The sequence below is a fragment of the Scomber japonicus genome, chromosome 20 (genome assembly GCF_027409825.1).
Source record: "Scomber japonicus isolate fScoJap1 chromosome 20, fScoJap1.pri, whole genome shotgun sequence".
Lineage (NCBI taxonomy): Eukaryota > Metazoa > Chordata > Actinopteri > Scombriformes > Scombridae > Scomber > Scomber japonicus.
The window spans coordinates 10030453-10048037 of NC_070597.1; the positions used below are offsets into that span (position 1 = coordinate 10030453).

General features: G+C 39.0%; 1 protein-coding gene across 1 annotated transcript; it reads right to left on the reverse strand.

Moving 5' to 3' along the window:
- Nucleotides 1-920: 920 nt before the first annotated feature.
- slc16a5a (solute carrier family 16 member 5a) lies at nucleotides 921-17222 on the reverse strand. The gene is made up of 5 exons (XM_053341679.1): nucleotides 17113-17222; nucleotides 9877-10346; nucleotides 5290-5433; nucleotides 3606-4445; nucleotides 921-1577 (listed from the first exon to the last, which is right to left on the reverse strand). The coding sequence occupies exons 2-5, from the start codon at nucleotides 10241-10243 to the stop codon at nucleotides 1309-1311; spliced, it is 1620 nt and encodes a 539-aa protein (XP_053197654.1). The 5' UTR covers nucleotides 10244-10346; nucleotides 17113-17222; the 3' UTR covers nucleotides 921-1308.
- Between the last annotated feature and the right edge of the window lie 363 nt (nucleotides 17223-17585).

Here is a 17585-nt window from a genome sequence, read left to right on the forward strand (position 1 = left end):
TGTTATATATACTGTGTTTAAAAAAAATCCCATTATTTTAACTAAGAAATGTGGAAAAATATATTTTAAAAAGCTTAACTTAGAGCATAACCTGTAAATTTTATGGTTGAGAAATGCTGTAATTGACAAAAAAACCCATTTTAAACCAGTAAATAGTCTGTTTATGCTGAATAAGCATGACAACGCAGCTAAAACAACTAATTTTAAGACTGTCATTAAACTAAATATTTCTGCATATTTTACTAAAAGTTATTTATAATTTAAACATTATTAATGTAAATTACAACTATTTAAACTGTAAAATGTACAGGTTGTTCTGTTAAATTATTTTTAGTACTTTTTTCAACACTACAACTCTATTCTGGCTACTATTTCTTTTCTTTTTAAACTGGATTTTTTAAATAGTAGTAAGTGGAATATAAGTGTCATATAATTATAACAGCGTTTTCTGACATCTCCGAGACAAAAAATAGACTTATACCAAAAATAGACTTTAAAGACGATCAAAGAATAATCTTTAGTTGCAGCCCTAGTGTAGTCGGTTGTGTGCACTGATGCATACTTAATCCAGCCATGCTAACAAATAGTTAGTTTTGATCTTTTGAGATTTGTTGACAATAAGAAAAGCCTAGAATAAAAGCACCAGCCTTAACACTTAACTCTTGATAATCTGGGAGCCAATTCTTACTCTGACTGTCATCACTTTGATTTCACTCGCTGATATAAACGCTCAATGTGCTTGTTACTTCACCACAACCACTGCTGAATAAATGAGTGGCTGACATTGTTCTGGGTGTAGCTTTTCCCCTTCTGTAAGTTCACTGTATACTGATAAACTGTCAAAAAGAAACAAAAAAACAAACCCAATACTTCAGCAAACATCTAGAAAGGAATTTGTGAGATCATGTTTGCAGCTTGGCTTAGATAGAGTGAGATACCTCCTGTATGATAAGATTGTGTGATCACATAGATAAGATCAGCAGCATATTACAATAAAACAGTACAATCACGTTGTAGTTGTAAGTGCACATATCTGTTCATTTTGGTATATAGGATCAAGTGTTTAAACTGGGTCAAACAGAGCAAATTATTCATATTTGTTTAGCCTTTTATGGCGTACCAGATGGCAACTTTTCAACACATGGGGACAGCTTGGATCAGATCAGGTGTGCTGTCAACCACAGAAGAGTCAATTTTGAACATCTGGCACATTGGAGCGAGCTGGTGCAAACATTAGGAATTATTTGCCAAGCTGTCTGACCCAGAGTGTGACGTGTGTTAAGGGAGTGACACACAGTGTAAGCAGATTCAGACGCTGGTGATATACTCTGCCCCGTTAGCCGAGGCCTTGTCTTTGTCTCCCTCTGTGGGCACACTGCTGTACTGGCAGCCAGGAGCGTCGACAGCAGGTCTCGCTGGGTCGGGCAGTGTGGAGGGTTGACCTTGCTTTGACGACTCCCTGTCCTTTTTGTCCAGCCAGAAAAATGATACCATGAGAAACACGGCAGATGAGGCAACAACGGCACTGCAGGCAAAGAATACATGGAAGTACTGGCCTGTTCTGTCAATAAGGACTCCTACAAAAACAAGAAAAATCATCAGTAACATCAGCATTTTATATTTGATCTTTTTTTGGATGATACTTTATTTTACATATCACATATTTTCCTATAATTTACTAGAAATGATCTGATATCTGACCAAAAAGACACATTCATTTGGCACTAATTATAGGAGAAATGGAGAATTTGAGAGTAATAATTCAATTCATTTAAAAAACAACCTTGAAGAGAGGTCACAATCTGGAGATCAGACAGAAAATAAAAGGTTTTTTTCATAACAAGATAATTTGAATGTTTTTTTTTCTTTTAATGATTTGATAAGACTGAAATAATTCAAATGAAACATGGTGGGAAAAGAAATCACTGTTTAGCTGAACATGTCACAGCTGCAACTGCTGAAGAACGGTCACAAGTACCCATACCTTCAATTTAAGGGCTCACCAGCCAAAACATTTCTGTAACCACTGTCTTTAAGTCCTTTAGTCAGAGAGCAGCAGGTCAGTTGAACTTGTTTTGTCATTTTGCTGTTTTTCTGTAACTGTGTTTTCTCAGTCTATTCTGTATCCCATAAAGGCTTTCGAGAGAAACACACGATCCAATCAACTGTCTAAAGACTGAGATCAGTTGATTAAATGAGATAAGCCTGGTGTGCTCCTGCTTGGTTAGAATGGAAACCTGCATCCACATGGCACTTTTTATGGATAGTCTGAACATGCCTGGTGTACACACGTCTATTGTCTGTTTGTCCTGGAAGAGGGATGCTTCCTCTTTTGTTGCTCTACCTGAAGTTTCTTCCATTTTATTGTTATAAAACAATTTGTGATGGTGATATTTGGTGATATAAATAAACTTGACTTTTCTCTGCAAGAAAATATACAACAAACATGGAGAATAAAGTTTCTAATGATGAAATAAGAATGATTTACTTTGGTTAAAAAGGAGCAGATCTTAGCCTTACTGAGCCCTTTTTTAAATGATATGTTTCGCATGGAGAAGGAAACTGGGTCACTGACTGCATGTGTAAAGCGACTCTGTTGGGACTTCTCACTGCGGTTACATCACTGCCTGCTTATATGCCATCAGATAAACAGGGGGAAGCATACCTGTCATTTGAGACCATGGCAGGACAGAAAAAGAGGCACTGCCCTTTCACAACTCTGCTGCTGCTAAACTCAACTCCTGCAGAATGGAGCGCAGACCGGCTTCTTTTTGTTCTCTGTGTGCCGGCCAGACTGACTGAGAGCACACTGTTATTTACTGCAACTGCCTGGAGCAGGAAGGGCCGAATCTTCTTCTATTCCTGTAGTTCTGCCATTCACATTCAAATAAACAGAAATATTTGTACCACAGCACATGAAAGCACATGTGCAGGGCAGACTTCTCTGATTACACACTTGTGTTTTGCACAATTTTGCATTGTTTTTTATATATCAATGTTCTTTTGGTATTTTTGATTTATAGTCTATGGCGGACTTTGACAGAGAAGATCAACATGCAGAAAGAAGCTGGACCGAGCTTCAAGGTCACGTCAACTGTGCTGATACTAGCACATTGGGTTCTCATAAGTCTTTTCATCTACAGGAACATACTGACCCATAACTGAAGATACCTAAACCTCAAGTTACAGAATGTTAACAGCTCTACAACAGCTCTCCCTCTTTGATTTGTTACTCAGAGGAAAAGAGGACAAGCTTTATCTGCTCTCAAGCTGTGTTTATTCTAAGCCGCTTACGAGAATGAAGTGTGATCAACATATATATACTCAAACAGAGGGAATTCGATTCTTCACTGTGCTGTTCATGTCAAACTATCCTACCACAATGTGATGCATGAAGGGGAAAAAGGAGCTGCTCACAACTGCAAAACATACAAATAAATTGCAGACTGTGGCAGCTCCCCCATGAATAAAACAGTTGATAGCTAAAACTTCATCCTGTCTGAAGCCTGTAAAACCATGCTGAGGCAAATTCCAACTTGTCAATATCGACATTATCACCACTTCTTTCCTTTTAATTTCTTACTCTCCTCACTCTGTGTGTTTACCTGCCAGTGGAGGCCCAATGAGCAGTGTGACGCTCTCCATTATAGCGAGCAGACCCAGAGCTGAGGGGAAACGGCTCATCTCCACTGTCTCCATGAGGACGGTGAACATCAGAGAGCCCACCACACTCATGGACAGTCCGTAGATGGTCACATAAGTCAGCAGTACAGTGAAACTTGGCCCGATGCAGCAGATACTGTTACTGAGCCCGTTGACCAGCAAAGCTGAGGCAAATACATAGATGTGTCGCCCTTTGAACCAGGGCATGTTGAACATGACGCCGAACGGAGGTCGCACCACGATGTTAACGATACCCAGGATGGAGAGCAGCAACGCGGCCCGACCCTGCTCCATTTTGTTGGCTGTGGCATAAGGAACCAGATACACGAGGGGCACCACAAACCCGAGCATCATCCAGGTGATGCCTATAGCATACGCACGGTAACGGGGGTTGTTGCGGAGCTGATCAAAGGCCATGTGTCTGCTGAGGGAAGCCCTCAGGCAGCTCCATATCGTCCTCATCCTTCCTTTCTCCTTCCTCACATTCTCCACCTCTGGTGGAGGGGGTCCATGATTCATCAAGGGTTGGCCTCGACGCTTGGGGGCCTGCAAGGGCCTCATCACTGCTCCACACACACAGCAGTTAAGCAGGACGGCCCCCAGAACGAGAAAGCTTCCCCTCCAGCCCAGCTCTGTGTGGAGGTAGTTACCCAGAAAAGGGAGAGTGCACAGACCCAGCGCCGTGCCGGTGGACGACATGGCGTTGGCAAACACACGGCGACGCACAAAGTAGTGCCCGAGGATTGTCACAGCCGGCTGGAAGCTGAAGCAGAAACCGAGTCCTGTAATGAAGCAAGACTGTGAGTTTCAACATCACATGGATTATCATGTTAACTGATTTAGAACATTAAGTGTAGAATAACCGTGTGGTACGTTTTCAGACTAATCATTACCAACCCAATCTGAAGTAGGGTTAGGGTTACACTTTTCTTCTAGTAGCGCTGCCTCCTAATAGTCGACCAATCATTAGCTAATGAGAGGAGTTTCAGTTGACCAAGTTTTCATTGGTTGGATATTCGTAGGGGTAAAAAAAAAATCCTCAAACTCCATTTGGGAGCTGCACCTTGTCAAAATTACGTCAAAACCTACAACAGTATATGGCCAGCTATTACTGGAATTCAAATTATTTTATGAACCCCCAAAACCTATATATTTAAATAATCAAATGAATATCATAAATGTGCAAGGACTGGTCAACTAATGGCTAATGACTAACGACTGAAAATCAACTAGGAAAGTCTGTTTTATTGTATTACAACTTTTATTTTCAAACTTTTTGGCAATGAAATACAGCTGTTCTCATCCTGTAAAGAACAGATAGAAATTATGCTATTAAACTACAAAAATAAGATATAATTAGATTTTTCGGGCCAGTTGGTGTCTGAAGAGTTGTAGTATAATCCGCAAAACTCTTCATAGTATCGCTTTATAAAGTCGTTATTACTATTGTGTTAGCTGTTAGTTGCCTATCTACATGAGGTGCCACACTGGCTTTCATTCATGTCATGTTGAGTATAAGTCCAAAACTACTGCTGTTTGGCGTTGGGCAGGTAGCGCACAGTTATGTGTAACCACGGTCACTAAGTGTCAGCTGGTACAATAAATCTTTGTTGCATGTTTGCTGACCTGTAATAACCCCCGCGGTGACGTAGAGCTCGGAGATGGACTGGGTAAATGAGCTGGCAGTCATTCCAAGCCCACTCAGGACTCCACCCAACATGACCGTCGCCCGGCAACCAAGTCTCTCCACCAACACGCTGCAAAAGGGACCTGTGGATGAAATGTAATGCTCTTAAGTTTAATGCATACAGGAGGAGAAATGGGCAAAAGGCTTATGTCCGCACAGGCCAGGTCATTTTCTTAATCCTGCAGGATGTTTCACATACTTCGTACCAGGCGGTAATCTCTGCCAGCTGAAAGACCGTAATCCTTTACACTATATGTTATGGTATGACAGATCTATGTGTGCACTAGGCGTGTACCTGAGGTTGTACTTGTTTGGGTCTGTGCTACAGCTTTTTATTGAGTCATTGAACTGTCAGTACATTCTCAAGATGATGTTACGAAATCTCTTTGTAACCACGTTTCAGGACATAATTAATGCCGCAGTACAGATTTTCCCACCGACTCACGTCACCTCAACGACTGCTTGTAAATTTTTATGGCTGTGGAGGAAGTTTCGTAAAAGGCTCCGCATTAAATACAGTGGTGTATATTAGTTAAAGGTCATGAAGAAAGGGTGGTAATTTCGACACATTCTAGGTTTGTTGTTCAGCAACAGGGCGTCGGTGTATTAAAGGGGATAATAATGAGAGTCTACATAAGCCTACGTAAGCCTACACATCAATCAAAGTGTTTGAGTCTTAAGGTTTGTAATTTTTCATTTTATTGTCCCCTTAAGTACAGATATGACATTAGTTTCAATAGCTAAGATGAATCAATTATTCAATTCAGGAGACACGATCACTTCTGGACATTTTCAGATGAAGATAAATCTGAGAATGTCACATTTATGTAAGCTCAGCAAAATTTCTCAAGATCAAAGCATTCCTGTCTACCAAAAAACCCCTGAGAACCGAGTGCAATAATCACATCATCCCACACTGCTGTAACTCTCAACTCTCCAGCACTGGTAGGAAAGACTAAAGCTGACAATGTGTGAGTCTGTCTCTTAATACTTCACAACTTTCCAACGCTGTCTGCTGCATTAAAGTCTCTTAATTCCAACTGAAATCAAAATAAATGTTTGTATATTAACTTAAATCTTTGAAAATCAGTCAGAAGTATATTGCTTTATTTTTTCAAAGGCCCAGAAATTTCCTAAAACTGCTGGAAACTGTATGTTTTTGGCTTTTAAACAGGAATATATTTTACCGGGGACTATTTTCAACACATTTTAATCTATATTTGGTGCATTTACAGCAGTTCGATTTACGGTATGTACAGTATGTGTACGTCTCAATTAATCCACTTCCAGCCATATCCTTGAAAGGCAAACTACAAAAGCTGAACATACTTGTGCACCCCTTCAGTGATTACCTGTGTTTTTTGGCACTCTTAATAAAAAATAATATTATTATAACATATTATAACATATAATAATTATTATATTCATGCTGGAAGGTGAACTCAGCTGGAGCTGGGGCAGTTCGGAGCTCTGGTCTGGGGTTGAAGGGCTCGCTGTAGAGCTGCAATGATTTGTTGAATAATCCATCAGCCTATTGACAGAACTCTGAGTATTTTTTAAGAAAATATACATAAATGATCTGGCTCCAGATTATCAAATATACATATTTTCTTTCTTCTTTAGTTGTTTAACTGAATATCTTTGGGTAATGGGTTGTTGCTCGTGACAAAAACAAGTCATTTAAGGACATCACCTCTGGCTTTGGGAAACAGTAAACATTTGTTTCCAATCATTTTAAGAAAAACAACTAATAAACTAGTAAATAGTTAAAGGTGGCTGAGACAGTAGTCAGTTCCTGTCGACCAGAGCAGGGCGATTCTAGCACCTTTCCATTAAACTGTTTAACTGATTATACCTGAGAGTAAACATCAAAATCCTTTCAGAAATATTTCCACAAATAAACCACCCATAAAGTAATTTCATTTTCACCTCATTATCTGTATCACTGGGAAAAATCACAGATGCCATTTGTTTAAATACATAATACAAAACTGGTCTGTGCCGAAAAGACTTAACGAGACAGAAATCCAGGCAGTGTAAACATAGCCTGGAGCTGTGTTTTCAGGAAGGTAGGGAGGGAGGTAGCAGGAGGAGAGTTTAAGTTTGACAGCAGTGCAAAGGCAGAGAGCAGTACTGATTGTTTCGGTCAAATAAAACCATAGCCCCATTTGTTAAAAAAAAGAAAAGAAAAGGGGTGCATGAGGTTATTTTTCATACGTTATGAAAGTTAGTGAACTACACCCAGAGATAAACTAAACAAATTCATTCCTTTATATCTTGAATAAATATATTATAAGGACGTAAGAGAACTGATGACAAAATGATGATTATTATTATTGTTATTAACATGAGTTGCTGTTAAACTGGGAGTGGAGAGGAGGTGGAAAAAGGAGGAGGAACGTTATCAGACCAGTGTTACGAAAACACTGCATGACTCTCACGCTCTTCATTTTTGGTTTACATTGCAAGAGTAGCTGTTGATTTTGCACTTCAGAGTGTTTGAGTGAAACCATGTATTCATTTCTTCTACCAAGATGTCCATTAATATCTGAATAATCCCTCTGATATACTGCAGACAGTCTCCTGATCTGAGCCGGATGTCAACACTAACAGAAACTCCAAACTCTTCTGTCTTTTTGATTAGTTTAGATAGAAAACTAAATTACCTCTTACATGCACCAAACCCTAACCCTAACCCTGCAGGATGAAACAGCATAAAATCATGCTTTCCATAAACATAAAGCTACTGGTGGTATAGTAGCCAGACATTCACCTTGATCCTGTATATTGACTTTTATACAGCACACACTACTTCCCTGTTTTCCTGCTGTTACATAATGCTTATAAGAATACGTCAGAGGAAGGATGTTGAAATTACAGACAGGAATGATAGACCCTTTATCCACCACACTGAAGATACATGTTCTAACAAACCCCCATGAGGGAATAAATTTGTCACCCTAAATTAAATCTTAAAGTCTCACAATTTGCTACATAAAACCATAAAAATATGTGTTATTTAGTATAACATGTCAAATACTGTGTCTAAAAGTCCTGTGAGATCTACAGAATGAAACATGGTAGCACTTTATTTTGAGTCGCCCTATTTTGCATTTATAAGCAGTACAGTACATTAACTGATAATAGAGTTTTTAACACGTTATAATGTGTTTAAGTTTGACAGCATTATAATGTGTTAAAAACTCCTATATACAGTAAAGTGCTACCATGTTTCATTCTCTTTTGGGCCTCCATAAGTGGTGTGTAAACAGATAATGAAAAACGATATCAATTATATCTGCTTATAACTGCATTATGGTGTGTTATGAACCATTTGTTTAATGTTAATATATTGCTTTAAAATGCTAAACAGGAGGAATCAAACATGTGTAACTGTTTAACTCTCATAAGTGGTAATTATAGAGTAATGGTAAATGCTAAACATAGTGCAACAATAGCACAAATATGAAGGTTGATAAAGTCAGTAGCTCTGTGGTCAGAAAATTAAATAACGTAGGTAACCGCATTAGCTATCAATAGTTTGCTTATATTTGTATTAGCTTATATAACATCTGGTCATATCAGTTTAAATCAGGCTGTGGCAGGAAAACCCTTCAGTGTATTAATATAAGCAATAGTGCATTTAACTACTAGTGATTTCAGTTTCCATTTAAAAAAGAATGGTTTCGCTCTTTTGTTAGTTACATAAAGTTGATTTGTAGATAAATAAAAAGTTACTATTTTGATTATAAATTAATTGTTTTAAGAAAAAAAATACAAATTCTCTGATTGCAGCTTCTCAAATGTGAATGTTTCCTGGTTTCTTTAGTTTTCAGAGTTAGTAAACTGAACATATTTGGGTTGTGAACTGTATTAATATGCCATTTATTACTTTAGAAGTTACATGAAATCGCATTAAATTCTTGGGTTACTATTAATGATGTAACTCTATTCTGTATGTGTCGATTACTCGAGTCACTCAGGGCTGTGAGGAAAAGCAGGCAACTCTTTCTCATGAAACAATCTTCTTAAAATCAACACCAGTACAACAAATCCAAATTCCTTCTCTCAGTGTTCTTCCCAATGCAACAACAGCAAATAGAAACTCAAATTACCTCCAGATCAGGGCGGCATTAAAGGCATTAAAGTATTGTAAATGATAATCAAATAATAGCTTCAGGCACTGAGTTAGTCAAATAAAGTGGATATCTTCCATGTTTTAGTCTTAGTAAAAAAAAATCCCTCTTTGTGTCTCAATAGAGTGCTTTCCTGTTCGGCTGCAGTGGAAGGATAGGAAAGGAAATTTGGCACTAATAAGACTGTAACACAATGGTCAGTATGAAGAGGAGGAATGATAACAGAAAGGAAAACATGTGCTCATTTAGTTATATGACTGTTGTTAGACACATATGAACTCAACCGTTGAGGTTATTTAACATGTGATGAAGAGTAACTGAGGTTACATATTAAAATAAATAGATTACTAACTAAATAGAGCATTTTATTTCCTGGTCGGCCTGTCTTACCTCCAGCATGAAGCGCTGATGTCATGATGGAGGGCACCCAGGAGGTTTCACTGTTGGTGGCATCGAATTCATTCTGCAAGTCAGTGTAGAAGATTCCCACACAGGAGGGGAAGGCCAGGGTCAAAGCCAGGACTATGATTGTGGCAACCAGCACCACCCAGCCCCAGCCCCCATCAGGAGCTGTGACTGCTCCTGTTACAGCTACAGAGTCTCTGTTTTCTTCTCCATGCCCCCCTTCCTCAGACTCACAATCGATGGCCTCTTGAACCTTCTCATGCTCCGTGCCGTTGGCGTGCTCACGGACCATGGAGGCCTCCGAGTGGAGGCAGTGATCACTCGTCCCTCTGATTCCATTTCTCTGAGTCATTTTCTGCTTGGCAGGTCAGGTATGGCTCCTGTGTTAGCTCTGCAGGGTGTGTAATGACTCCTGCTGTCCATGTCACTGGAGCTGCTGCGACCTTTAAAGACACCTGGAACGACAACATTTGAGATTTTGAGTGAAATATCTCAACAAGTTTTGGATGGATTGGCATAAAATTTGGTAAAAATGTTTAGGATGAATGAACTTATTGGATTTTTCACCTCATGCCATCATCAGGTCGATTTTTAGCATCAGCTGTACTTGGTGTTCAGAGCTAATTAGCACATTTAAGATGCTAACACGCTAAACGAATACAGTGAAAGCGGCAAACATAAAACATGCAAAACATCATCACTGGGTCTCATAATAAAGTTATTTTGCTGTTGGAGTTTTGACCACTTCAAACATCAGTATGTTAGCATCATCATTGTGAGCATGGTTGCATTATTCATGGCTGCAGTTTTCTTACACTGAGAAAGTCAAGGTTTGTCATTGTGCATTTTTGTATAATGACAATAAATATTCATTCATTAGCATTTTGCACAAAGCCTCGCTGTGAGTAGAGCATCAAAGCTGTATGCAACTTTAGACTTTTTCTTGTACAGTAGTAATTTGATTACTCTGAGCTGTTTTGCTGTATTTGATCCACTAACTTGTGTCAGCATCTGTTATTTTCTTCCTTTGCATCCATCCCAGGTGGAGTATCACAAGGTTCCATATTAGGGCCCATTTTATTTTCCATTTACATGCTTCCACTGATGTCTATTGGTAGAAAATGTAAATGTCTCTTACAATTGCTATCCAGACACCCAGCTGTACCCCCGCCCCCCATGACACACCCCTTCCTGCTGTGCTGCATTGATAATATAAAATTCTGGATGGCAAAATGCTTCCTGCAGCTAAACCACAATACAACTGAGCTCTTAATATTCAGCCCTTCAGGCTTTTCCAAAAACACAGTATAAGTACTCACGTGCCTCTAATATTAAATGTTGACTCCCATGCAAGAAATTTTGGCATTATCATTGATTCGGGTTTAAAAGTTGATAAACAAATTAACTCTGTTGTCAGCACCAGCTCCTTCCATCTTAGATCACTTATAAAACTATAATAATTTATGTCTGTTAAGGATTTGCATGCTTTCTCCTCTCCACTGACTATTGTAACTCTTTGTACACAGGAATTAGTCAGTGGCTTGGTTCAAAATGCTGCAGGGCTGCTCCTCATTGGTAAACATAATCACTCTTGTACTGGCCTTTTCTTCACTGGTTACAAGCGAAATGCTCTAACCTACAATTAGTTGGCTTTGACTGAGTACTTCATGACCTTTATTGGTTTCTGTCTCAGTGAATTTACTAAGTGCTGTCCTGCTGACGAGATAATTGATTGTTGTAACTGTCCTGATAAACGCTGCAACTCTCCAACCTTCTGTTTGTTTGTTCCATAACATGAACGTCCAGCTGTGTGCCTCTCTCTCTCTCTCTCTCTCTCTCTCTCTCTTCTGTCCCTGTTTTCTCCTCTTGACCTCTCTCGTCTCTCTAGGTATCCGTAGCTGGACCAGCACCCTTCCTGGAGCCGTTTTGCTTCCCTGGCTGTTGTTGGCATTTCCTGAAATTTTTTGGATCTGGTTCCCCATCCTGCAGGTAGTTCAGCCTTACCTCATGTCTCTCCCTCTCTGAATGATGTCTTTATACTTTAGGGTAAGGGCTCTTTCCTGTCCTGTGTATGTGAACGGTATGATGTGAGTCTCCTGTGTGCACATGTAGCCTGTCCTCCTGTCAGTTTTACATGTTGATGGAGGTCCTCAGGTCCTCAGGTCAGATAATGGATGGGGGATGTGCAGACTTTAAAGCAACCCGAGACACATTTGTGATTTGTGGTATTGAGCTATTAAAAAAAATCGACATGAAAATTGATTTTTAAGAATCTTTCATCTGTTTTTAAAGCACTGCGTGGATTAGTAACAGCTTATCTTTCTGAACTCCTCACCCCTCAGATCTGCTGACCAGTCACTCCTCATCATCCCAGTCGCTCCCAGTTAAAATCCAGAGGTGATCGGGCATTTTCCATTGTTGGCTCTAAACGGGGGAACAGTTCGCCTCTCATTATTAAATCCTCCCCTTCGACTGATATTTCTAAAATCTTAAGACCCATCTCTTCAACACCCTTGCTCCTCATAACTACATCTTTCTCATTCTTTGGTTACCTTTTGTTCTTTTTAAATGTGCTCTATAAATAAACCAACTTGGATATTTCTTTAGCTGTTAAACTCTCCACTATGTCTACCAGTTAGTCACTAACTTTGTCTGCTTTCTGGTGCTGGTCAGGTAGTGTGTACAGCAGATATATGAGGGTTTTTTGTTGTTGCTGAAAACAGCTGACTGCTGCGGCTGTAAACATGAAGTTGATGAATTCAAGGTGGGCATGAACCAAGACAGTTGCACAACATTTGGGCTGTGAAACCACAGCAATGCTCCGTCAAGCTGAGACAAACCACAGTGTGAAATGATAACAATTTAATTCAATGTTATATAAGAATATTGATCAGAGTAGCTTCAATAGAGTTTTAAAGAAGGACATTTTCAAATACAGCTGCAACATTGATTAATCCATTCATTGCCAACTATTGAATTAATCACCAACTATTTTGCTAATCAATTAATTGTCTTTTATGTATAAATTCTCTGATTCTAGCTTCTCAAATGATGTTAATATTTTCTGGTTTCTATAGTCTTCTGGGTTGTGGATAAAATAAGACACTGGAGGACGATATCTAGGCCTTTTCTGACATTTTATAGACCAAGCAACCAGTTGATTGATCTGAAATTAACGAACAGATTACTCACTAATAAATAGTAATACAATAATTGTTGCAGAGCTAGATCAGCAGCTTTAAGGGATGAGATTGAGGATATTCTTTAAGGCTATATCAGAGTTTGGAGCCTATAAGTGACAAATTGCCTGACTGGCCTCCGCCTTCAGCCTGATCCGGAGACAGTCTGCTGGTCAACAGCCTTATGCAACAAACAGGAATGTGTGGATATAGGTGAACAATAGTGAAAGGAACAAGGGCGGGAATTTGCTCAAATCTAATCAATTTCTGAAGGACGTTGGAGTTACAGTAATGTAGCGGACTGGAAACATAAGCACGAATAAGGGTTTGTGCATCCTAAAATGAAAGAAATAACTTAATCTTGAATGTCCGAAATGTTTTAGTTTAAGATCTGATCCTGGAGGTGTTACAGCATGTCTCACATATTTCCTGTAGGGGCTTAGGGGCTAAAAAAAACATAATTTTGGTTCAAACTGCAGGTTAAATGAAAAAGACAGCCAGGCATCAAAGACTTTGTCTGTAAGTCAGGCCGTGCCAGCAAGTTAACAAAGAAGAGGTCTAGTTGGTTAAAGGACGAATAAAGTATCTGTGTAGATGCAAAAGGAATCTAGCAAGCGTGAAACTACATGCACTTGTGAAAACTGGAGAATGAATAGCCCTCTGTGCAAACGTTCCTGCACAGTTTTCCCCAAAGACATTTAATACTATTTCCAAATGCACCAACCACTGAGCAGAGAAACATCCTCTGAGATTATGTTCCTGAGACTATAACTTTTGGCTAATGTTAACGCACTCAGTCGTTTACACCACAGTGTGTGGCCAAACGTACGAACATTAAACCATTATGTGACTGTTCAACGCAGGAATTTCAGCCAGTTTTATTATACGAAAGAACTCAAAATGCAAATTTCCAAACGGACTATGGGTAAATTCTTACTTTGACACACAGCGTGTTGTTGTTGCTACATGCAAAGTGCAAACCACTGAATCATATGTCCACTCATCAAAAACAGGAACCTCGTTTTACCAGAATTATTGGTGCTTATTACAGATAAGTACAGCTCACAACCTTTTTCAAAAGAATTGCTGAGGTGATGCTGGGAGATAACGTCTGACTGTTGAATAAGACTGAGATTGAATGAATATCTTCCAACACCCAACAGGGAAAACCAGTTTCTCTTCATCTACATGTAAATTACTGCTGTGATCTGCATCAGTTGATCTTGGAATAAGGGTCTTAACTGAAACCTGGCCCGAGTTTCTGTGTCTCATGTTTCAGCATTACTTTCACTTCACAGAGCAAAGTATCTGATTTTATGAAAAGTAAAGACCGGACATCTTTGACAAACCCAGAAGCTTGTTAAACAACACTAAACACTGTTCTGAAGGTATTACCAAACACATTAAAGACTCTCATCCCCCACAATTAATTATTTCCAAAATAAAGGCATGTTATTATCAGTTTATATCCAATATCTTATATTTTAATTTTGCTTGTGTTACAAAAAGAGCAATGACATGTGTCACTTTTGATAGTCTGGATTAGGAAATACAATCATCACTTGAGAAATGGGTTAAAAATATTTAATTACATTTTTTCATGAAGATGATTCATCTGACGAAATCTGGACTTTGCGGGATTTTCTGACGTCGCCCAAGTATTTATTTAACAGGAAATCAGATCCTTAACTCTGTGACTTGATAATTAGTTGGTTTCACAATATGAAAATAGAAAATCACAATATCACAATATGAAAATAGAAAATCATATATCACAGCTTAAAATACATAGACATATTCATACAATCACAAAATATGTGAAGGCAGAGCCAAAATGCCAAAAAGTTCATCATATTTAATAATCACAATAACCTATTTCCGCTCATCAGTACAAACAAGAATCTACAAATTAATTAGAAAGGAAATTAAGTATATAAAAATGACTGGGAATTGAGTTAAGGATTATTGGACCCCTGTTAGAAACCCAAAATTGGATGTTTTAAGTTCTTGAAATTGCAGGTCGAAGCTGCCGACTGTTCCTGGTTTCATAGCTGTGAGTTTTACTAAATGTACTTAAATGACCATTTTTTTAAATAATAAATAATTGAACCATAATTAAATTCACTCCTCCTGGTGTTTATTAACTTGGAAAACACTGAGAATGGATGAGCTTGCAAAAAGGGGGATTCTGTAAAGCACAAAAGGCCCAAACTAGAGAAAGTCCATGAAAATATAAAAACATGTCAAACAGCCCAAAACTCCACAAACAGAGCAGGATTGTTTAGTCCATAGTGTCAAGCTGTTCAGTCGCCCTGATTTATGGCCTTTCTATTCTTCTTACTGCTGAGTGTGCAATGGTTCAGTGAGGGAAAGGCCTCACATCTCTTAAAGCCACAAATAAAGCAACGACAGGGGGCAGACTTCATTATCAGGCAAAGTCAGGCCCCAAACTGATACAGATTATTACAATTATTATATATTATTATGTTTAGATATGAAAAAATGAGCCTGAACTCAAACACACATGTATAAACAAAGCAAACAATCATATGTCCCTGTTCCTTGTCCTCCATCTCCACCAGAACTAGTGACAAGCCCAAAACTAAAGTAAAAATGAATGAATAAATAAATAAATAAATAAATAAAGCAGTTTCCAACTAAAAAGGTGTAGGCAGAAGCAGTCGCTAATAACACCTACCCTTTTTTCCATTAGTCATTCAATAGATCCAAACGCACATGACAAACACAAAACTATAAATGGCTACATACATAAAATACATACACAAAATATTCAATTATGTTACTATTCTAACTCATAATACCCCAAAATAACCTACAAAAGCCCCCAAAAGCAACTGTACACTTCTACCCATCACTATATTTACATTACCGGTTATGCTGCAGATTCAGATTTTATTTAATATCATAAATTATAAGCATTATATTAAGATTAAAAGCTTCATTTTGTAAATTTGAGTTCATTGTACAACTACAACCTCTCTTTCACTCTCCACTTTACGTACAATTTTGAATGCAGTATTTTTGCTTTCACTTTATTTTTTAATGGGTCTTACTGAACCCTCCTGTTATCTTCCTGTCGACTGTTAAACTTTTGTCAAAATTTATAAAGCATAAAGTATAAATTATCACCTAAGTCTGTGTAAAGACCTTTTTTAACCAACTTCATTCCAACTTACTACCACTGGTTTTACACATATGGTCAATAAGTCTCATTTAAATGAAACTATACCTCATTTTTAAGTCAACACCTGTCCTCCTTGGTCAATTTTGACAACAAGAGGGTTAATAAAAAAAAACTTTTCTTCTACCACTGCCAATACTAACATTCCTAGTTGTGTGTCTTGGGGCGGCACATCATTAAATTAGGCCCCTGTGCAATGATATCCTGCTTTATTGTTTTTTTCACCTCCTGCACTCTGTACACACTGCACACATGTTTCTTCTTATACATGCACTTATACAATACAATACACCCTCTTATACTTCAACTATGTCTGAACTGCTCCTAAAGCTTGTACTAGTACAGGAAGGGTGTAAGGAGAAGACTGTAAGACTCACTGGTTTGAATAAAAGTGATGCTGGGACAGCCCATGAAGGGATGAGAGCGCCTGATTTTATATACTATTATTTGTAGTATACACACACACACGGAGTCATCAATCAGCACATGATAACCAACATTAAACATGAACTATATCCACATTCCCAGCTGCATTAATAACAGGAAGCCCCCTTTTTTTCTCTACTCCACGCTCACTCACATGTAACCACTCGGTTTGTTTACGGCTGAAAAGCTCACATTTAAACACGGATATACAGTCCACACACATCACCTCTGTTGCACAACATCTTCCTGGTCCTCTACCGCACTAAAAATACTCATAAATGTTCATAAATATTTCATTTCAGTCCCATTTTTAGTTGGCTGATCCGCACAGCCGTATTAAAGAAAATGGTTTAAATTTGAGGCTCTTCCGTGAATTTGCAAGTTGATATAATAAAATAAATACTGATCTCGCACCTTTTCTTTGAGATGGTTGTGGTGGTTCTCCTGCAGCCGTCCGTCGGTGCTTCACAGGCGCGGTCGCTGCTCGGTGATTGCCGGAGCAGAGGCTGCAGGTCTGGAGGTCTGATCGTCACGGAGCTTCAGCAGCTCGAGGTGGGAGGAGACTGGTGAGGCCCGACTGGGAGGGGTGGGATGCCCGGCTGTGTGCAGGCCCCTTGCTGCAGCACAATACAGGCGGCCAAGAGGTGCTATAGAGCCCGAGTCAGTGAGCCCTGATTGTGGATGCAGTGCTATAAATGTGCTGCTGTTCATTAAGTTAAAGACAGCTGGTCACTACCTGCAGAAATACAGTCTGTATGCACTGGTAGCAGGGTTGGTTTAAGCTTCTGTGGGGCCCAGGGGGTAAAAGTTTGTTGTTGGGCCCCCCGTGGTGTGGCGTGGTGTGGCATGACCTTTCCACTAGGTGGGGTTACTGCTGTCTTTCAATC